The sequence below is a fragment of the Phascolarctos cinereus genome, unplaced genomic scaffold, assembly GCF_003287225.1.
Source record: "Phascolarctos cinereus isolate Bilbo 61053 unplaced genomic scaffold, phaCin_HiC Scaffold_5;HRSCAF=322, whole genome shotgun sequence".
NCBI lineage: Eukaryota > Metazoa > Chordata > Mammalia > Diprotodontia > Phascolarctidae > Phascolarctos > Phascolarctos cinereus.
Genome location: NW_027555958.1, coordinates 239988111 through 240010656, shown reverse-complemented (window position 1 = coordinate 240010656; position 22546 = coordinate 239988111). Strand labels below are relative to the sequence as shown.

The following is a 22546-nucleotide window of genomic DNA, read 5'->3' as shown; positions in this document are numbered from 1 at the left end:
GTAAATACACATATAAATATCTGTTTGTGTTTATACATGTATATAATATGTGTATTTGTATGTACATGCATGTATATATGATACATGTGCATATACAGATTGTACATATATGTGTATGTACACATAGATTTTGTGTATATATAATTTATGTGTATATTCTAAATGCACACACACATTGTCTGTATACAAGTACACATATAAATATATTTGTGTTTACATATACTTATGTATATATTATGTGTGTTGTACATATGTATGCATATACATGTATACATAAATATTTGCATGTATACATTTATGTATAATATGGCATATCCACATATATTGTGTATATATTTATATTTTATATTTATTCATTAACTATATTATATATAAAATATAAATGTATTTTGTGTATGTATATATGTGCGTGTGTATGTGTGTGTGCGTGATGGGGGAGGACATCACTAGTAGCTGGGTTGTTGCCTTTCTCCCTAGACTGTAAGCTCCTCAAATGGAGGGACCATCTCACTTTTGTCTTTGTGCCCTCAGCGCCTAAGCACACAGTAGTTGCTTAATAAATGCTTCTTGATTGACTTCCATTTCATTCTAATCAGAGTCACGGAGGATGACCTTGGCCTTGGAATGTGGGAATAATAATAATTGCTCCCATTTGTATAGGGTTTTAAGGTTAACAGAGTTTTTAAAAAATCATTTGTTATTATCATTAGTTCTCAAAAGACTTCTGTGAGGTAGGTGCTGTCATTATAATACCCATTTTATAGAGAAGCCAACTGAAGCTGGGAGAGATTTAGTCGTTGGCTCAGGGCCACACGAATACGCATCTGAGGTGGAGTTTAAGCCCAGGTCTTTCTGTCTCTAAGTCCAATGCTTTAACCACTAGGGGCTGAACCCTGAATGGGGCCCTGCCTCTCATCTCTCCAATGTATCCTAGGGATGGATTATCGAATCAAAAACCTGGTGGTGGATAATAGACAGTTTGCGCTGCAGCTCTGGGACACAGCGGGGCAAGAGAGGTAATGAGCCTTCTTCACTGTCAAAGTCTGCTGGGGACCCCAACGGGGGCTCAGTGATGGGGTGTGAAGAGAACGGAAGGGGAGGGAGGCAAAGAGGAACAAGGCATTGTCCAAGTGCATAGTCTGGGAGAGCAGGATACCCACACACAGGAAAAGACCCACATGATAGAAGACCCTTGGCCGTCGGCTTCTGGGCCTCCCAGGATCATAGATATGTAGATGGAAGGGACCTCAGAGGCCATCTGTGGCACCCCTTCCTTTTATAGGGGAGGAAACTGAAGGCCAAAGAGGAACTTGCCCAGGATTACTCAGGGAGCAAAAGCTGGCGTTCAAACTGAGGTCCTTTGATTCCAAAGGATGGCTAGGCGGTTGCAATAGGTAGAGTACTGGGCCTGGCGTCAAGAAGACTCATCTTAGGGAGTTCAAATCTGGCCTCAGACACTAACTAGCTGTGTGACCCTAGGCAAGTCACTTCACCCTGTTTGCCTCAGTTTCCTCATCTGTAAAATGAGCTGGAGAAGGAAATGGTAAACTACTCTAGTATCTTTGACAAGAAAACCCCAAATAGGGTCACAAAGAGTCACACACAATTAAATCTTTGATTCCAAATTCGGTGTTCTGAAGGAAGAATCACTAAGGTCTATGGTGTCCTACCTCAGCAGAAGTGAGTCATTTCCCTTTTCTGGGCCTCTGTTCCTTCATCTGTAAAATGGGAGAGTCTATCTATCTATCTATCTATCTATCTATCTATCTATCTATCTATCTTTCTTTCTTTCTTTCTGTCTGTCTGTCTGTCTGTCTGTCTGTCTGTCTATCTATCTATCTATCTATCTATCTATCTATCTATCTATCTATCTATCTATCTATCCTTCTATCCATCCACCTACCCACCTATCCACCTATCCATCCATCCATCCATCCATCCATCCATCCATCCATCCATCCATCCATCCATCCATCTATCCATCTATCTATCCATCTATCTATCTATCTATCTATCTATCTATCTATCTATCTATCTGTCTGTCTGTCTGTCTGTCTGTCTGTCTGTCTGTCTGTCTGTCTGTCTGTCTGTCTGTCTATCTATTCTATCTATCTATCTATCTGTCTATCTATCTGTGGCTCTTTTTCCTGCTCGATAACGATCTCTGGTGTGCCCTTCCAACTCTCCAAGCTAAGAATTGCTGTTGCCTAAGGCAGCCTGTCTTACTAGGAATCTCCTGGTAGGTACCACAGCATAACCAAGCAGTTTCTCCGGAAGGCTGATGGTATTGTGCTCATGTATGATGTCACCTGCCCAGGAAGCTTCACCCATGTGCGGTACTGGCTGGATTGCATCCAGGTGAGTGGGTTTGCTGCCAGGGCTGGTCCTGGCTGGAAGGGGCTAGCACACTGTCTATTTGCTGTTCATCTTCTTTCCCTAGCAGGAGCATGGCTTTGACAAAGGAGGGAATAGGTGTCCCCATGCTCCAAATAGATGTGGTGGGGTGAGTGAGGAGAAAACAAGTCCAATACTATGAAGCCACAACCACACAGTGGAGCCCTGGACAAAAACTACTCCCTGCATATCCTGTGATTTTTCCCTACTTGATGTTAGCCCTGGATATAGTTACAATGCCCTGTCCTTGGCTGTCATGGAGACCTGCAACTCTTGCACTAGGTCATGTGATAGGTAGGCTCATTCTGCCCCAACTTCCTAATCAGTTGATCAATACAACTTTATTGAGGCTCTGCTGTATCTCCAGTCCAGGGCCACTTGCTGAGAGGAGTCTAGGAGAAATAGTAAGCATAGTGCTTGCCCTCAAGGAGGTCATATTCTATTTGGGGAGAAAGGATACATACATGCTATATACATGTCTATTCACAAACATTTTATTTGTGTATTTATTTATTATATATTACACATGTGTGTATAATATAAACACACGTACACATGCATGTACATGCACAGACACATATATACAATGCAATGCACATATACATATAACTTGATGTATATGCTTTGCATACTGCACTCATATGTATACCTTATGTACATATATAGATAGTCTAGGAGCATATGTATAACTTGTGTGCCCTTCCAACTCTCAGAGCTAAGACACATGCATACGTGTTCCTAGACTATCTATATATGTATAGTACAATGTACATGTATACACACATTCTTGTGTACTTATATAAACATACATGTATACATATGTCTATGTGTATACTTACATGCTTATACACACAAATATATTCATATGTTTATATACATAGAGGCACCTAGGTGGCTGAGTGGATAGAGTGCTGTGCCTGGAGTTAGGAAGATCTGAGTTCAAATCCAGACTCAGACCCTTACTAGTTTGCGTGACCCTGGGCAAGTCACTTAACCTCTGTCTGCCTTAATTCACTGAAAAAGGAAGTGGTTAACCACCCCAGTATCTCTGCCAAGAAAACCCCATAGATAGTATTGGCATGCTATGGTCCACAGGGTCACAAAGAGTTAGACACAACCCAACAACAGTAACAACAATGTTAATATATACATTTATACAATGTTGTGTACATGCATGCATATATCTATGCACATCTCTATATATGTACCGATAAACACATTTGCACATATAAAATAGTATGTTCACACACATGTGTATATGTGCACACGTGTCTATATATGTATCTTTATGTGTATGTGTGTGTATGTATATACACACATACATGTATGCATGCACCCACACATCTCCAAGTGGTATACTGCAGAGCCCAGGTAAGAGGAGCCCACATTTCTATGACACTTTAGAGCTTCCAAGTACTTTCCTCACACCCAGTGAATTTTATAGTGCAAGTGTTAATTTCCCCATGTAATGGCTGAGCAGTTATGAACTCCACAAGGTTACACAGCTCAAGAGTGTCAGAGAAGGGACTCAAACCTAGGTCTGATGACGCCTCCTTTTCTGCCTTTGCTCTTTGCTGCCTTTCTTTGTGTGTCGGGGGGTCAACGATGTGGCTTAATCAACAGAGTGCCAGGCCTGGCATCAGGATGACCTGAGTTCAAATCTGACTGCAGACACTTACTAGCTGTGTGACCCTGGGCAAGTCATTTAACCCCATTTGCCTCAGTTTCCTCATCTGTAAAATAAGCTGGAGAAGGAAATGGCAAATCACTCCAGTGTCTTTGTCAAGAAAACTCCAAATGGGGTCAGGAAGAGTAGGACACAATGACTGAACGGCAACAAAAATAAAACTGGAGTTGAGAAAAAGAAGATATCTCTGTGGGGCTGGAGTAATCAAGGAAGGTTTGGCTATTTGGTAGGGAGGATGAACATGCAGAGATCTGAGAAACTAAGGCTCATAGGGTTTATCAAATGACTGACACAGGGCGACACAGGTAGCGAGTGTCAGAGCCTGGATCAGAAACCAGATTTGCTGACTCAAGACCCAATCTAATAAGCATTTATTAAGTACCTACTATATATAGAGAGATATTGTGATAGGTGCCAGGAGTACAAAGACAAAGTGAAAATCAATCCTTGCCCTCAGGATGCTGGGAGGACATAATGTGTAAACAGACATATGTGTGTGTGTGTGTGTATGTACACACACACACACACGATCATATGAGTAGGGAGAGTGCACTAACAACCAGAGGGATCAGGAAAGTCTTCCTATAGGAGGCAGCACTTGAGTTGAGCCTTAAAGAAAGCTAGGAGAGAAAGAAGGAGAAGGAAAACAAGCACTTATTAAGCACGTACTATGTGCCAGGCACTATGCTAAGTGCTTTACAAATTTGATCCCTAGCTCATTTGATCTAGGGATTTTTTTTTTTTAGCTAGGCAGTGGGGTTAAGTGATTTGCCCAGGGTCACACAGCTAGTAAGTATTATATGTCTGAGGCTGGATTTGAACTCAGGTCCTCCTGAATCCAGGGCTGGTGCTCTATCCAATGTGCCACCTGGCTGCCTCTAGGGATTCTTAAAGATGTAGAAACAGAAGGTAGCACAATCCAGGAATGGTTATGGGAGATGGAATGCCTGGCTTAGGTAACTATAAATAGGTCGGTTTGGTTGGAATGTCTAGAGGGCATCAAGGTAAGGTGAAATATCTGGAAAGGTAGCGCCTAGAAGCTTTAGGTCCAATTAGGAGGCTGTTGTAATAGACAAAGCAAGACCTAATAAAGAGAGAAGGGGATAGATGTGTGAGGTGTTTTGGAGACTTGATTGGACATTGATTGGGGAGCGAGATGAAAGACAGGGAAGAGATGAAAAGGACTCTGTCATTGTGAACCCTGTTGACTGGATGATGGTGCTCTCAAGAGAAGTAGAAAAGTGATGGTGGGTTTGGGGAGAAAGACGGAGGATTCTGTTTGGGACATGTTGAGTTTGAGATGTTGATGGAACAATAAAGTGGAGTTGTCCAACAATTTGTGATGTAGGTAGGAAGAAAGCTCAGGAGAGATAAAGGCTAGGAATCATCTCTATGGATTTACTAATTAAACCCATGGGAGCTAATGAAATCACCAAGAAGGGAATGTAGGGAGAAGGAGAAGAGGGCCAAGGACAAAAGCTGGGGGAATCCACGGTTAAATAGGGTTATTGGATAATGACCCAGAAAAGAAAGTGAAGGTGTGGATAGACAGGGAGGGAGAAGGAGAATCAGGAGAGAGGGGAGTAATGAAAACTGAGAAAGGAAAATGCACAAAGGAGGCAGCCAGGTGCTCAGTAGTGAGGTCAAGAAAGACAAGGACTGAATTAAATTGGATTTAGTTATTAAAAGATCTTTGGTAACCTTGGAGAGATCAGTTTCAGGAGCCAGATCACAATGGGTTAAAAGGTGATCAAGAGGAGAGAAAGTGGAGGTGATGAGTGTAGATAGCTTTTTGTAGGTCCAGAACACTTTTAAAAAAAACAACTTTTTTGTATTTTGAATTTAGCAATTATCAATAAACACAGGCATTCTGATATACAAAGAACAAAGAAGAGAATTGTGTGTGAAACTGTGAACTGCTGCTCCATATAGTTTGTTTTTCTTAAACAGCATATTAAATTTAACAAGGTAGTAATAAAGCCACCCTGCCCCCCACCCCTTAGTAAGTCTCCCTTGTAACAAGTTTTAATAGAGTCAAGCAAAACAAATCAACACATTGGCCATGACCAAAAATGTGAGTCTCGTGCTGTACCCCAAGTCCGTCATGTCTCTGGGAATAGATGAGAGAGGCACTTCACCATCAGCATTCTGAAGTCACGATTGGTCACTGGGGTCACAGTCCCGAAGTCTTTCAATGCTGTTTTCCTTCATATTACTGTGGTCATTGTGTAAGCTGTTCTGTTTCTGCTCACTCCATTCTGTGTCAGTTCAAACAAGTCTTGCCCAATTTCCCCAAACTCTTCACATCCGTCTCATAGTGAAATAATAATCCAATACAGTCATATGCCATCAGCTGTTCAGCCTTCGCCCAATGGAGGGGTGCCCACTTTACTTCCAGCTGTCTACTATGCAATGTGTTTTCCACCTATACCTGCCTTAAAGAGTGAGACCTTAGACCAGGAAGGCCTTGAAGGTAATTGAATACTCTAGGTAGACAAGAAGCCTGAGCAAAGATAATAAAGGTAGATAAAACCTAGTGTATTTGGGAGACAGAGAGTTAAGAAATAGCTCTGATTGGAACAGAGGGGAGCACATGGGTAAGAGTAGAAACTCAGGTTAGCTAAGTAGGATAGGCCGAACCTTTTGGTGGCTCAGATTTTATCCTATTTCTGCCTAGTTTTCAGCCCCTCAGGACCTGTCCCTCGTCCTTCCCAACTCTGTCCTTTGAACTTATAGAATGGAGCCTTAAAGAGAGTCTTTGGGGTATCTTGGGATGGAAAGGAAATTGTGTTCCCTTTCTACAAAAATAGTGTGTGTGTTGTACTGCAGGAAGCAGGACCTGATGATGTTGTCATCCTCCTCCTTGGGAACAAGATAGACTGCGTTGAGGAGAGGCAGGTGTCCACAGAGGCTGGACAGCTCCTGGCCAAGGTAAGTATCCTGGTGAGCATCCCAGACGTGCCTGTTCTCAGAGGAGGGACAGCTCCTGCGAGATGGAGGCAGAGCTGCCGCCTAGTCATGGCAACCTAGGGGCAAACTCAACAGAAGCCACATTGCAAGGGTCCTAGGCAGCTAGGACTGCAAGGAGGCAGTATGGTGTAGTAGAAGTCGTAATGGTTTTAAAATCATAAGATTTAGGTTTGAAACCTGGTTGTTTTTTTAACCAACTATCTGTGTAGCCTTGAGTAAATTACTGTACTTTTCTGGTTTTCAGTTTCTTCATCCATATCAATCAATCGATTAAAAAAAAAAGCCATCAAGCAGAGCACTGGCCCTGGAATCAGGAGGACCTGAATTCAAATCTGGCCTCAGACACTTGATACTTACTAGCTGTGTGACCCTGGGCAAATCACTCAACTGCATTGCCTAACCAAAAAAAAAATGTTTAAAAAACAACTATTAAGCACATATTATGTGCCAGGTACTATGCTAAGTGAATCAAAAAGAGGTAAAAAGCAGTCCTTGCTCATATTCTAATATGAATAGGAATGGCTAATAGAAGCTAAGAGTCTAATAATTTTTTGGTTGGTAGTTGTCCTTCATTCTCAAAGAGGACCAAAATGACATCACCGTGTTGGGGTCAAGGTCCAGTGTGTCCAACGTGGACACTCAGACCAATATGAACTCAGGATGCACAGGTCGGGCATGGATTCTAACGAGGGAGACAATGAACACAAGCTATACAGAGGATAAATAGGAAATAACGAACAGAGGGAAGGCATTATAATTAAGAAGGGTTGGGAAAGGCGTCCTGTAGAAGGGGGGATTTTAGTTGAGACTTAAAAAAAGCCAGGGAGGTCAGTATATGGAGTTGAGGGAGGAGAGCTTTCCAGGCACAGGAGATAGACATTTGTGACAGGACGCTGGCCTCTGATACAGCTCCTGACCTTTCAAGATTTTATAAGGCCCTGTATCAAAGGAGGCTGCCCCATCCCAGACACACGTTTGCCTAGGAGGCCATGTACTTAACTAGGTTCAAGGGGACCCAAGGCTCCTCCCCACCCAGAAGCTCTTAGCAGTTTATCCCCCTCATTCAAATGCAGCCAGGAAAGAAAAGAGGTCTGTTTTTGACTATTTGCTGCCTTTTGTTTGCACACCAAGTCTTGGGTCAGCAACTAGTCAAAAAGCCCCTCTTTGCTACACAGGAAACAGTTGAAAGATACCTGTCCACAGAGCATGATCCTCCATTATGCATGCATGGAAGCAGGCTCTCTAAGCATCCACTCAGGGGATTGCATCAGGCAGAGCAAACTACAAATGTAGCTGAGGACTGAGCTCTCATTGGCCAGTCCCCTGTTATGCACGAAGTAAGGGGGTTGGACCAAATGATCTCTGAGGTCCCCTCCAGTTCTAGAACCATTCGATTTACTTAGATAATTAATAAAAAGACCTATGTGGGAGTGGATCCAGTGCGTCAGAAAGAGAAGAGGAAGCCTGGCTTCTCCCACACCCCATAGAAAACACCAAAGAGAAGAAAAATGGCTAAAATGGCCAATGGGAGAAAATGAAAACCGGTAAAATTTTAAAGGAGCAAAGCTGAAGGCAATTCTATTTTTTAAAAAAATCCTATGGACTAGCTGAATCAGCTAATATATTAGAAATACCAGAGGTGGAAAAAGAAACCAAACAGATATTCCAATCAATCAACGTTCCCATCAATTTTGTTGTTCAATTGTTTCAACAGCATTTGGTTCTTGTAACCCCATTTGGGGTTTTCTTGGCAAAGACACTGGAGTGATTTGCCATTTCCTTTTCTAGCTCATTTTACAGATGAGGAAACTGAGGCAAACGGTGCCTCACCCAGGGTCACACAGCTAGTCTGAGGCTGGGTTTGAATCCAGGTCTTTCTATCCACTGTGCCACCTAGTTGTCCAATCAACAAGATATTCCAATCAATTAAGAACCTTATCTGTGTTATTAAGTACCCGCTATGTGCCAGGCACTGTGCTAGCTGGCCAGAGATAAAGACAAAAATGGAATAGCCCCTGCACTCAGGGAGTTTACATTTTAACATGACAATGTGTATATATGAGCATATAAACAAAATATGGACCAAGTAAACACAAGGCAATTTGGGGAAGGAGCAGGAGGTTAGTTGTGGGGGGAGTGAGGAAAAGCCTCATGTAGGAGAAGGTGCTTGAACTGAACTTTGAAGGAAAGTAAAGATTCAAAGAGGGAGAGGGGAGAACAGAGTGCATTCCAGGGATGGGAGAGGACAGCTCATGCCCAAGAAAGAGATGAGTGTTAATTGTAAGGAGCGTTGAGAAGTCCGGTTTGATCTGATCAGGAAATGTGTGAAGGGAAGTAACATACCATAAGCTTGGGAAAGTAGACTAGAGCCAAGCTGGAAAGGGCTTTTAATGCCAAACAGAGGTGATTATATTTGGTTCTAAAGTTAATAGAAAGCACCCTATTAAAAGAAATGAAACATAAACTGGGAAAGCTAAGAAAACCACATGGTCATGTTTTAAAAGTTGAAGAAAGTAAAAACTTTCTCACACTCACAAAGTTGAAGTTAGAATTTAAAAAACAAAAGTGAGAGTTATTAAAAATTAAATTAAGGCAGGTAGATGGTGTAGGGGATAGAGCACTGGCCCTGGATTCAGGAGGACCTGAGTTCAAATCTGGCCTTAGACATATGACACTTACTAGCTGTGTGACTTGGGGCAAGTCACTTAACCCCATTGCCTACCCAAAAAAAAAAACTAATTAAAAAAATTTAATGAAGAAAATTATCTGTATGGAGAGTAGTACAGAAAACCTCAAAAAAAAAATTGAAAGTAACTAGCATCCGATATAAGCCCAGAGCCAATGGAATTGAACCAATGCTGAGGCTCCTGTGATAGTTTATATTTATATAGTGAGTTCTGCACAGTAATAACTCTATATCTCCACCCAGGACTTCCTCTGCTCCCATGCTTCAACCTTTGCCTGACATCCACTATCCTACATCCAAACAGCTCCCTGTCCCTGTCCCATAACCCAAACCCTTTTCTGGGTGATGGGAGGATAAGCAACAAATCCCGACTATGGTGTTATTCTTCTTCCCAGGTAGCACATGCATTTAATAGGGACCTTTTGGAGTCAGTGTCTAAACCCAAAGAGATAACTCTAATGATGGAATTTCAGGTGCCATGATTACCATGCCCTCCCACTGCACCTACTTGTACAGCTGGTCCCCTGTTCTGAAAACTGTTGGACAGACTCCAGACTGACCATTCGAGAGAAGATATTGCCTGCTTTTGTGCCACATGTCCTCTGTTTCTGTTTGGCTTTGTAGGAAATTGGGGTCATCTTTGGAGAATGCAGCGCTATGTTGGGACATAACATCTTAGAGCCCATTGTGACCTTAGCAAGGTGAGTGTAACCTGTCCCCAAATTCCCATACCCAGCATCCCATCCTGGCACTAATATTCTGCTTGTGTGGGGTGTGTGTATGTATGTGTCTCTGTGTGTGTGTGTGTGTGTGTGTGTGTGTGTGTGTTTAAGCAATTCTGCACAGGGTGAGCTTGGGAGTTCCAGTGAATTGGAAGGAATTTTTTGTGTGTGAGGCAATTGGGGTTAAGTGACTCGCCCCAAGTCACACAGCTAGTAAGTGTTATGTGTCTGAGGTTGGATTTGAACTCAGGTCCTCCTGGCTCCAGGCCGGAGCTCTATTCATTGTACCACCTAGCTGCCCCAATGGGAGGGAATTTAAAGGGAATAAGAAGGTGATCTGTCAAGTCGTTAGGATTATAACATTATTAACATAGCACTTATTTATAGAGTGTCTTAGAGTCCTAATTTTCTTGTATCCTCCAATAGAATGTAATATCTCTGAGGGCAGATAATATTTAGTTTCATCTTCTGAGCAAGGCATGAGATACAAGAAAGAGGTGGGGCAGTGCAGGATTGCTTGCTGTTTGTCCGGGGCAAAGACCTAGGTGGGGCTCTGTAATAAATAAATAAATAAACAAACAAACAAATAAATAAATATAAAAGGCCTCTGGAACGAAGGGCAGCATAGTGAACTCCAATAATAGTTGGAGTCAGGAACACCTAGGTTCAAATTCTTGTGATGTTTATTAGCTGAATATTCCTAAAGTGCAGATCTAACTGTAGAGTCATAGATTCAGGGTTAGAAGAGACCTTAGAGGCCATCTAGAAGCCATCCTCTTCATTTTACAGATGAGGAAACTGAGGCATGGAAAAGTTAAATGACTTATTCAGAATCACAATCTAGTAAAGCATCTGCAATAGGATTTGAATTCAGGTCTTCCTGACCCCAAGTTCAGTCCTCTATCTACCACTCCATACTACTTCCACTCTCCTGCTAGAATTTCCATAGCTCCCTATTGCCTTTAGGATAAAAATACAAACTTCTCTTTTGAGTCACTGAAAACCTTTCACAAGCTGTCTCTGGCCTATCTTTCCTTATTTGATTAAATGTGATTCCTCCACACTCACCTTCTATTCCAGTTCAGCTATCTTACTTGTTCTTTCTACTTCTCTTTCCATCTGCTATCTTCTCATCTTTACATGCCTGTCCCTCATAGCTGGCATGCTCTCTTTCCTCCCCCCTGCTTCATGAAACACTCACTTCCCTTAGAGTCTCAATTCAAAGGCCTTGTCCTTTAAGATGCCTTTTCTTATTTCTTTAGTTAGTGCCCCTTGAGTCCCCAATGAGTTTGCATTTATGTGTACGTGTTTGCATGGATGTTATATTGCACACACATAATACGTGTGTCTTTAGTAGAATGCAAGCTTCTTGAAGGCAAGAGACTTTCTGTATCCCTAGTGCCTGGCACATAGTAGGTGCTTACTGAATATTTGTCCATTGAAATAACTTAATTTCTCCAGGTCTTAGCTTCCTCATCTATAAAATGAGGATAACAATACCTGTAGTTCTTACTTCAGCCTGTGGTACGGCGGTGGATAGAGCTCCCAGTCTGGAGTCAAGAGGACCTGAATTAAAATCTTAGCTGAGACACTCACCATATCAAATCTTAAGTCTGTTATCCAGTGTGATAGCTATCCCTCCCAGCTCAGTGTCATCTACACAGCTGATAAGCATGCTCTGTGAGCCTTCCTTCAAGCCAGTGGAAAAATGTTGAACTGTACAGGACCAAGGACAGATCCCTGGGGCACGTCTTTATCAGTTTCCTTTCTCACATCCTACTAAATCATCACTACTTTTTCCTCATATTTCCTACTTCATCTCACTAGTTCTGACTACCCAGATGCTCTTCCGCGAACTACTTTTCTTCATTCCTTTAAAAAATATAAATTGAATTTTCATTGTTCTGTATAACAAGCTATAACAAGTCCTCATTTTACAGATAAGGAAATGGAGATGCTGAGGCTCAGAGGGGAGACGTGACCTGTCTGGTGACACACAGCTCATCCTGTTCATAGGATTATAGATTTATATATATTATTATAGGGTCACTGAGTCCAACTCCCCACTGCTGCCTTATTTTCCAGATGAGGAAAGGAAGGTTCAGAGAGGTTTGCCCAGTGTCACATGGTTAGTGAGCAGCTGAGGTGAGATTTGAACCCAGGTCTTCCTGACTTTTGTCAGCTGCTCCATCTGCCTGCCCTAGTTAAGCTTCTGAGAAGCCCAGAGCAGGCTTTGTCCATCTCACTTCCAATAAAAGATCAGCTCTCATTTTAGGATACAACCAGGAGTGCATTTAGAGGAGAGTGAAGAAGATAGTAGGTGTCCAAGTCCATAGCAACAATTTGGTGACCGGAAGGAGGTTTTCAGAAAAGAGTAAGATAGGTCAATGAAACATAAAGCAACAGGTCTTTATTAAGGCCTATTTTAATTTGCCTCAAAGAAGGAATAAGGCCTCAAATGAAATTCCTGAGGACAGGGATAGGGTCAGGGGGGAGCAGGGGCAAAGGGTGAGGGATTCAAAGCCAAAGATAACACCAGATCTCAGTTGCTCAGAGAGGATCAGCAAACCTTGGGTGTGATGGGTCTTAAAGCCAAAAAGAAGGAAGAGAGATGGGGATCCTTGAGAGAGACCACACTTGACCTTGACCCACACAAGTTTCTCCAGCTCTCTGCCTCTCTTCCCAGTAGATATGTGGGGTGTTTAGATCCTATACCAGAGCAGTTCAGTGAGGCTGCTGAAGGTTATGGGTTTGGTTCTGGACTGTCTGGTTGATATTCCACCTCTGATATTATAGGTGGGGAGGTGCGGATTTGGTGAGGAAAGGCACCCACTCATACAGTCATAGGGCATGGAAGTTTCCAGAAAAAGACAGGATGGGAGTGTCAGAATAGAGACAGCTTGCTGCATAGCCCTGAGTGTTTTAGGGGCTGAAAAACTAGAAAGGTTTTTTTGACATCTCAGTGGGGATGTAGAGACCGTACTATATAAAGATGGATGGAAGGAACCAGACATATTTAGCTTAGAAAAGAGAAAGCCATGGAGAAAGATGAGTGATCTCCTCATTTAAGTGGGGAGATGATGGTAAATGTTTAACAACCAGGTCTGGGAGGGGGAAAAGGATCTATGATGTACTTTAAAGTTTATTCTGCATTATTCACATTTTTCATCACTTTCTTAAGTCTAGACAAAATAGTAAATCAGTCCCTAATTTGTAACATTTACTGATTTCTGAGGTATAAATCCTCACACTGAAAATTTAACAACCTGCTCAGCTTTGAATTGGCTTCATCTTATCCCTGGATAGGAGCTGTTCTGTGTGGCCCCAGTGAGCAGAGGTAGAAGCCGCAGGTAGAAGTTGCAGGGAGGGAAATTTTGGCTCAGTAAGAGGAAGAATGCCTTAATAATTTGAACTTTTTAAAATGGAATGGACTTCATCATTAGGTTGACAACCTCAAGGATTCATTCATTCATTCAATGATGTTGAATTCTAGGAAATGCCTGCTATGTGCAGAGCACGGTGTCAGGTGCTGGGGAAGATACAAAGTTTAGATAATCAACAAACATTTATTAAGCACTTACTGTGTGCAGGTCACTGTGCTAGGTGCTGATGATACAGAGACAAAAGTGAAAGAGTTCCTGTCTTCAAAGAGCTTACATTCTATGGGAAGAAAGATCATGCATGTAAATAATTATATGCAAAATAAATGCAAAGTAAATGGGGGAGGAGGACCACCAATGTCTTAGGGTAGGCATTGGGAAATGCTTCATGTAGAATGTAATGCTTGAATCCTGAAAGGAAGCAGGAAAGCTAAGAGGTGGGAGTAAGGAGGGAGTGTGGACGAGACATGGGGGAGAGCCCAGGCAGAGGCTCCTACACAGGGGTGAAATGGGTGAGCAAGATGTCAGGTTGGCCATGCTGGAGAGTTCACAAAGGTGAATAATCACCCTGGAAAGCTAGAATAAAGTCCAGCTGTAGAAGGCTTTAAATGCCAGATCTCAAAGGTCGTCTGGTACAACTCCCTCATTTTACCAATGAAGAAATTGTGGCCCAGAGAGTCTCAGATAAGTGACTTGCTGAAGGTCACACAGGAAATAAGGGTCAGAGACAGGGCCCTCTGACTCCAAAGCCAGTGCTTTTTTGAGCTTATCTTCTCTGTCTTCCAAGGAATTTATATTTCATCCTGGAGGTAGTAGCTGGGGCAGCTACGTGTCCCAGTGGATAGAGCTCTGGACCTGGAGTCAGGAACACTTGAGTTCAAATCAGACACTTACTAGCTGTGTGATCTTGGGCAAGTCACTCAACCTTTTTGCCTCAGTTCATCATCTGTAAAATGAGCTGGAAAAGGCAGTGGTAAACCATTCCAGTTTCTCTGCCAAGAAAACCCCAAATGGGGTCACAGAGAATTGGATACAACTGAAACAACTGAACAACAACATAGATAATAGTTAAGACAGTTCCTATCTTCATGGGCATCAGATATGGTTAAGTATAATATATGGTATTACACAGTCATGTGTGTGAAGCAGGGCAGTACAGGCGCTCTGCTGGGGATGGCTACTTTTGGGGGAATGTATCGGAGTAAATCAAGCTTTAAGTAGGGGGTTGCCCAGCTGATCTTCTTCCAGCTCCAGGAATCTAGGTTCCTAAGCCCCAAAGGCCTCCCTCACTTAGTCACGCTACCTGGGTCACCTCACAGGGCAATGCAAGAACAGGAAGCCAGACTGAAACACGATGTGGTAGAGCTGGAGAAGAAGGAGGTGAAGAAGAAGGCCGGCTGCTGCTCCTGAGCAACGTGGGCTTGGCAGGCTTGGAGGGGCCAGTGGTGCAGGACGGTGGCAAGACTCCATCCCTTCAGCTTCTCCTCTGTCCTATCTGACTTTGACAATCCACAATGGCAAGGAAAACCACGAAAATGCATGGATCTTGAGAGTATCCATGAAGCATTTCTTTTAAATGCACAGAAAAAAGCAGAAGGATGTTTGGAAGGAGACACAGATGAGCAAGGCAATGTGCATACTTTTGTGTTAAATTCAATACAAATTTTAAAAGAATTGTATGGAACAAACTCACAGTTTCATATATAACCCTCTTTTTCTGGTCTTTGTATATTGAAATCTTTATATTTGCTAATTTTAAGTTCATAATAAAAAATTTATATGTGTATGTGTATATATATATGCGTATGTGTGTGTGTGTGTATACACACATAAACACACACACACACACACACACACACACACACACACACACACACACACACACCATATCCCAAACCTTACTGAATTGGACTCTTGGGGATTCAGAAGTTTAATTATGGAAGAATAGACTCATCCTCCTGAGTTCAAATCTAACCTCAGACATTTATTAGCTGTATGACCCTGGGTAAGTCACTTCACCCTATTTGCCTCATTTTCCTCACCTGTAAAATGGGCTGGAGAAGGAAATGGCAAACCACTCCAGTATCTCTGCCAAGAAGACCCCAAATGGGGTCACAAAGAGTTGGACATGACTGAACAACAATGACAGAATAATGGAAACAAAGGCCAAGAAGACTTAGGTTCAAGTCCTACCTCTGACACATACTGGCTGTGTGATCCTGGGCAAGTCACTTAACTTTTCAGTGTTCTAGGAGACTAACTAAGACCATTGCAGAGAAGGTGCCAACCTGAATGGGTTGAGGGAATTTCCTCACATGGGAGTTCCTTATACTGATGAAATCTCAGGTCTAATTACTACCCTAATAATCAGTTCTGGGTCTCGATTGAAGTTCAGTTTTGTACTCTGAAGGAAATTTGCTTGAGCAAATTAATATCATAAAAGAAATTGCAGGCTTAAATGGTTTTAAACCACTTAAGGGAATGAACTATGTTCAGACCCAGCCAAATGTTTTAAAAATAACTGAAACCTGGATGCTCATTAACCTGGCTAGGCTAATTTATTCAACAAACATTAAGCACCTACCCTGAAGAACACTTTCCTAAGCTGAGATATACAGAGTTTAGATAAGGATGGGTCCTATCCTCTTTGAGCTAGTTAATTACATCTTGTTCTTACCTGTTCATTAAAGCAAGTCCCCCAAGGATCTCTACTTGGCAACACAGGGTTAGTCTTATCACCATGCACTTAAAAATAATCAAAATACATTTCCTTGAAAATATTCTGCAGTTCAGACTTGGTGTTTATCGTAATTGGTGAGAACGGCCCCTCTCACTCCAATTCATCCAAATCAATGTATCTAGACCCAAACAGTCATGGCGGCCTATGACACAATTCCTTCCCCAACCACAGCACCCAGCTTTAATGGACAGCTTGCATGTAGGGGACATCCGTTGTCCCAGTGCCCTCTGGATGCCCTCTGAAGTGGTTACTTGTCCCAGCCGACAGACAGTCCATCAGTGTTTATTAAGTCTGTATGACATGTTGAGCACAAGTCTAGCTTCAGGGTATGGAACTGTGAGAATACATAGCAGAGACAAACCGTTCTTGGGTGAATGGAAAGAAGAGACAGTGCTATTTACCCACCAGAATGCTGGTTCGGGAGTCAGGAGACCTTTTATCCTTTCCTAATCGACTTTCCATTGCCTTCCCCACTGCAAATGTTCCCAATCTTCTCTCCTTACTGGAGAAGGGAGAAACTGAAAGTCTCTCTGTCTTAGTCACTGAGTGATCAAGTCTTGGTGATTGTACATCCTCAACATATCTTGTCCCCATCTGCTTTTCTCCACTTAGAGTCTCCTACATTGCCCCGCTCCCACTCAGGCTAGGACTTCACCTGCTTAGCACAGTGACTGGCACATAGGAAGCATTTGACAAATGTTTGTTGACTTGACCTCTGAAAAGTAAGAAATACAGGTGATGTTCCGTTACCTCCTCTATTTTATACCTCCATGTCCCTTAGTACCATCCTGCATTCTCTCCTCCTTTGTGCCAGTCTCTGACATCAAGACTCTCCCCATCAAGACCAGCTTCCATTCTTGAACTCTTGATCATACCCAATCATTACCCAAGCCCCCCCAGCCTCTCCCAATCATGTCTCCCCATATCTATAGACTCCTTCCCCACTGTCTACAGACAATCCAAGTCTTCCTCATTCTCAAAAACAACAACAAAAATAACCCTTCAATCTGAGCCAACCATACCCACGGTTATCATCCTGTCGCCTTTCACAGCCAAACTAATACCCCCTTTTTCTCTTCTGATCTTATCTTGTTCTGACCTTGTCACAGGTCCTCGCCATCTCCTGCCTGGACTATTGCAATAGCTGGTCTCCCTACCATAAGTCTTTCCTTAATCCAGACCATCTTCCACTCAGCTGTCAAAGGGATTTTCCTAAAGAACAGGTCCATTATTGTAACCTCCTCCTCAGTAAACTCCAGTAACTCCTTATCCATCACCTCCAGGATCAAATATAAAATCCTCTGGCTTTCAAAACTCTGCATAACCTGCCCCCCCCTTCCAGTCTTCTTAAACCTTACACTCCTTCCAAACCCCACCCCTCACACAAACTCACATGAAATCTTCTATACAGTGATATGGGCCTCCCTGCTGTTCCTCAAAAAAAAAAAAAAAAGAACTTCCTCTCCCAACTCTGGACATTTTCTGTGGTTCTCTGGAATGCTCTCCTTCCTCACCTCTGCCTCCTGGCTTCCTTCAAGGCCTGACTAAAATCCCATTTTCTACAGAAAACCTTTTCCACTCCACCTTAATTCTAGTGCCTTCCCTCCACTGATTATTTCAAATTTATTCTGTATATGGCTTATTTGTACATAGTAGTTTACATGTTATGTCCCTTATTAGATCATGAGCTCCTTGAAAGCAGGGACTGTTCTTCCCCCCCCACACACCCCCTTACTTTGTATTCCCAGTGCTTAGCATAATGTGTGGTGCATAATAGGAGCTTAATAAATGTTCATTGACTGACTGATTGATAAGTTCCCCACTTCTCTTCCACTCACTTTTTAGCCCCTTTCCATCTGACTTTGGGTCTCACCATGCAACTGAATTGCCCTCTCCAAGCTACCAACTGTAGGGAGTTATAGGAGGTTTGCCTTGACTGTGGTTGAGGTCAGTAGTTTTATTGAGATCAGACAGGCATAAGAAAATCAGGGGTGGAGACCACTGGATCTTTAGGCTTCACCTAGCCCTTTGGTCCTGACCTTCACATTCATTTGCATGAAAATCAAGGGGCAATCTGGGAACTGAGGGTACGTAGCATCATCACCCCTTCTACTGAAGGAATTGAGAGGATTGAAGCAGCAAGTGGTGGTGGGAATTGAGAGAACCTCACTGCTTCCATCTTGTGACTCAATTCTGGAATTAACTCAATGCCCTTTCTATTCAATTATGGGTTTAGTCCAACTTCTGTCTCACGAGAAAACTATTCAATTGTGGAAAGTGGGAGAAAACCTTGTTGCATTGTTTGAACCTAGCCCTGCATGGCTGGGAAGCTGGACCACCTCTACTTGATGCTTGGAGACCCTTAACCTAGGTTTTGCTGAGTGGAAACCCAGTCAGACCCAAAGATAGAGGCAAGGAGTTTTCTCACAATTATACATCTCAAGCAATGTCTGTCTTGTCCGAAGACTGGCCCCATACGTCAATCAGTATTGTTTCCATGTTCCTTCAATTGTTCACAAACACTTGGGGGGGAGTGGGACACCTCTTTTTCTCATTTCGGGGAACTGTACCTGTTCACTCTCCCCTTCCCAACTTGGAAAGTCCCTAATCTCTCTTCCAATTAGAAATCAGATTACCTGATGTTGTATCCTGGTTGATTGTTTCCTTTTAATTAATTGGCCTTATTTGATTGTTTTTAATATGTATAAAACAAACAAACAAACAAACTATTCCCCCCTCCATTCAGGGTCCAGGCCTAGGCTGAAGAGGTCTGGCAGGCATTGCTTAATAAATTGAGATGTTTGAAAGCTTGAACATTTGTCTCCTCAATCATTTCGTCATTCACTTGCCACACCACCATAGAGTTCACATGGGCACTCTGTTCAATGGAGTCCCTGAAATGCTTTCAGGGAAGACAAACAAAACTAAGTTATAAAGGACTCTGTTGTAAATCAGATAGTTTACTTGCTTCTCAGATTGGTACCACTTAATATTAGTTCTAGCCTGGACCATTTTGCAGTCTTTTGTTGGCTACCTGACTGTAAATTTAGTCCTCCCTTACCAGGGAGAGGCTTTCTAGCTGCTGAACTCCAGCAGATGGTAGCAGAGAGCAGTAGTAGATGGTCCTTAAGAAGTTAAAGACCAGTAGATGTAGCAGTGAACAGCTCAAGGACCACAATACCCAAAGAGATGCCCAGAAGAGAGTGAAGACGCTGTACTTAGCAGAGACGCAACTCACCCAGCAGAGATGACTCAGCATACAGCAAAAAGCAATATGATGGCATCACCAGAGAACACTGGAGGTTCTGTAGCTCTAGGGGTGTGAGCTGCCCTGGTCACAATCCATCTTTGCTATAAAGGTCTAACCCTGAAGGTTTGTCTCTATGCCTATTTCCTAGTCATACATTCTCTGTATGTGTCCATTTCACCACTGACAGTGGAAGAATGTACCCCTGTTTGCCTGAAGGGTTTTTTTTTTACTCACTAATCATACTCTGTCATTTAATTAAATGTCTTTTTCTTTGAATCAATATATCCTTTCTGGTTAAAAATTAATGCATTGGTTGGGGCCTGTGAGGATTTAAGTAGATTCTACCTCATACCCTCGATGATCCTCAAACCTAAGGTAGTATTCTGGGTGTTCAAGTGACAATGGGGTGCTATACAATCATATTTTAATTGATAAACGTGATGGCCTTTCTGAATCTCTCTATATACTGTGATCACTTTCTCCTACTAGATCTTCTTTCTTCCCTGGGTTTTTGTGACTGCTCTCTTCTGCTTCTCTTTCTACTTTTCTGATGACTTTCTCAATTCCTTTTGCTAGATCCTAGTCCTATCATGATAAAAAAAAATAATCTTGGCTGAAGAGAAGGCAGTAAAGTTCTGAGCATATTCAACTTATTAGCAAGGCTAGCAACAGCCAATAAAAGGGATTCAAAGCTCCTCAGTAGCCAAGGTTGCAGTTGACAGTCAGGGAAGTTCTTTTATAGTCCTGCAGAGGAAAAAAAGAGACACTGAAAGCAATCTGGAATTGCAAAGGTATGCCTCCCTTCTCATTGATTAGTGCTAAAGTCATTAGCCCCAAATTACATCCAGGTGAAGGGAAGTCTCACCGTTGGCAATTTCTGAGGGAGAACAGGGCACTTGTGGTTCATATGGTAGCAATTTTTGAAAGATTATAATATAGACTAGAATTTTGTGGCTGGAAAGTCCTGAGGAGGAGAACTTGCAACTGCAGGCTTAAGAAGGTCAGAGGGAATTCAAGTTTACATATTAGGGGAAAGTAACTAATACCTAGCAAATTGATCATTAATACATAGTAAATTAATTAAGCCTTAATAAAATAATGAGGCAGCTATGTGGTGATATGGATAGAGCTCCAGGCCTAGAATCAGGAAGACTCATCTTTCTGAGTTCAAATCTGGCCTCAGACCCTTATTAACTGTGTAACGCTGGGCAAGTCATTTAACTCTGCCTCAGTTTCCTTCTCTGTAAAATGAGCTGGAGAAGGAAATGGCAAACCACTTCATTATCTTTGCCCAGAAAACCCCAAATGGGGTCACAAAGAGTTGGATGTGACTGAAAAATGACTCAACAACAACAAAAATAATAATACAAAATAGTGGGGTGTCAATTTTTAGTTCCACACCCATGTTCTGTCCCCCAACCTTGGGTGTCCCTCAAAGCTATTTCCTGGACCCTCTTCTCACCTTTGCACTCTCTTAGTGAACTCATCAGCTCTCAGAATTTCAATGATCTTTTTATGCAGATGACTGAGATTTATATATCTTGCCCTCATCTCTCTCCTGAGCTCTAGTCCCACATCACTAACTGCGTGTTGAACATCTGACCTGATGTGTCATAGGGACTTCACACTCAACACGTCCAAAATGAAACTCATTTCGACACTTACCCACCACCCCACCCCCAGCTTCTCTCTGCCCACTTTGGGCACTACTATCTTCCCAGATTCAAAAATGCAGAGTCATTCTTGATTATTTACTCTCCCTCACTTCTGTTATCTAACCTTCACGCTTCTGCAGGCTAGGAGTGACTGACCAAGCTGCTGGAGGTCACTGACTTAGCGAGACCAAGGAAAGCAAATGGCTTTGCTCAGTATCTCAAAGCATAGTGATGACAGGGTATGGTGGGGAAACTGTCATGTGTGATTTCTGTTCACCGATTTGGTTTATCAGTCTAAATCAGTCACTTCCATCACAGAGGATGTGGGGGCCCTGGGATCCTTTAGGAACAAAGTGTTACAGAGGGAGACAGGAGCCGGGAGTAAAGTACGTATGCCTCCAGGGCTGCCTCAAACCTCTGCTGGTATCTAGGGATCAGACTGCCTGTAGATGTGGGAAACCCAGGCAGGCATGTGGACTATTTCAATAGCTACAAGTCTCTCCCCTCTAACGCATCTTCCACGCAGCTGCCAAAATGATTTTTTTGTAAAGTGAAGGTTTGACCTCATCAACCATTACAGTGTGAACTCCTTGAGGGCAGGGGCATATTTTCTGCCTTTCTTTGTATTGCCAGCTCTCGGCACAGTACCTGGAGCATAGTAAGGGCTTAATATATGCCTACTGCCTGACTGACTCTGCCCCATTCCCTCTGCCCCTCGTGAAAAAAATTCCAATGTCTCCTTAGTATCTCTAGGATCAAATATAAATAAAGGACCTTATATTTATGTAAACATATTCATATAGGGGCAGTTAGGTTGCGCAGTGGGTAGAGCACCGGCCCTGGATTCAGGAGGACCTGAGTTAAAATCCGACCTCAGACACATAACACTTACTAGCTGTGTGACCCTGGGCAAGTCACTTAACCACATTGCCTAGCCCCCCCCCCCCCAAAAAAAAAAACCAACCCAAAACATAAATATATTCATATAAAAATCTAACATGGGGCATAATGGATATAACACTGGCCTTGGAAATCAGGAAGACTCATCTTCCTGAGTTCAAA

The 22546-nt window shown here is 42.6% G+C and overlaps 1 protein-coding gene across 5 annotated transcripts in view; it reads left to right on the top strand.

The window, feature by feature from the left end:
* RAB44 (RAB44, member RAS oncogene family) overlaps window positions 1–15623 on the top strand; it is a 71213-nt gene extending 55590 nt beyond the window's left edge. For all 5 annotated transcript variants that reach the window (XM_078155398.1, XM_020999539.2, XM_020999535.2 and 2 more), the window contains 5 exons: window positions 935–1016; window positions 2244–2358; window positions 6911–7012; window positions 10362–10438; window positions 15159–15623. In XM_078155398.1, coding sequence (XP_078011524.1) covers window positions 935–1016; window positions 2244–2358; window positions 6911–7012; window positions 10362–10438; window positions 15159–15249 — 467 coding nt within the window. In that variant the 3' untranslated portion in view covers window positions 15250–15623. The remainder of the gene's footprint in view (window positions 1–934; window positions 1017–2243; window positions 2359–6910; window positions 7013–10361; window positions 10439–15158) is intronic.
* Window positions 15624–22546: the final 6923 nt, after the last annotated feature.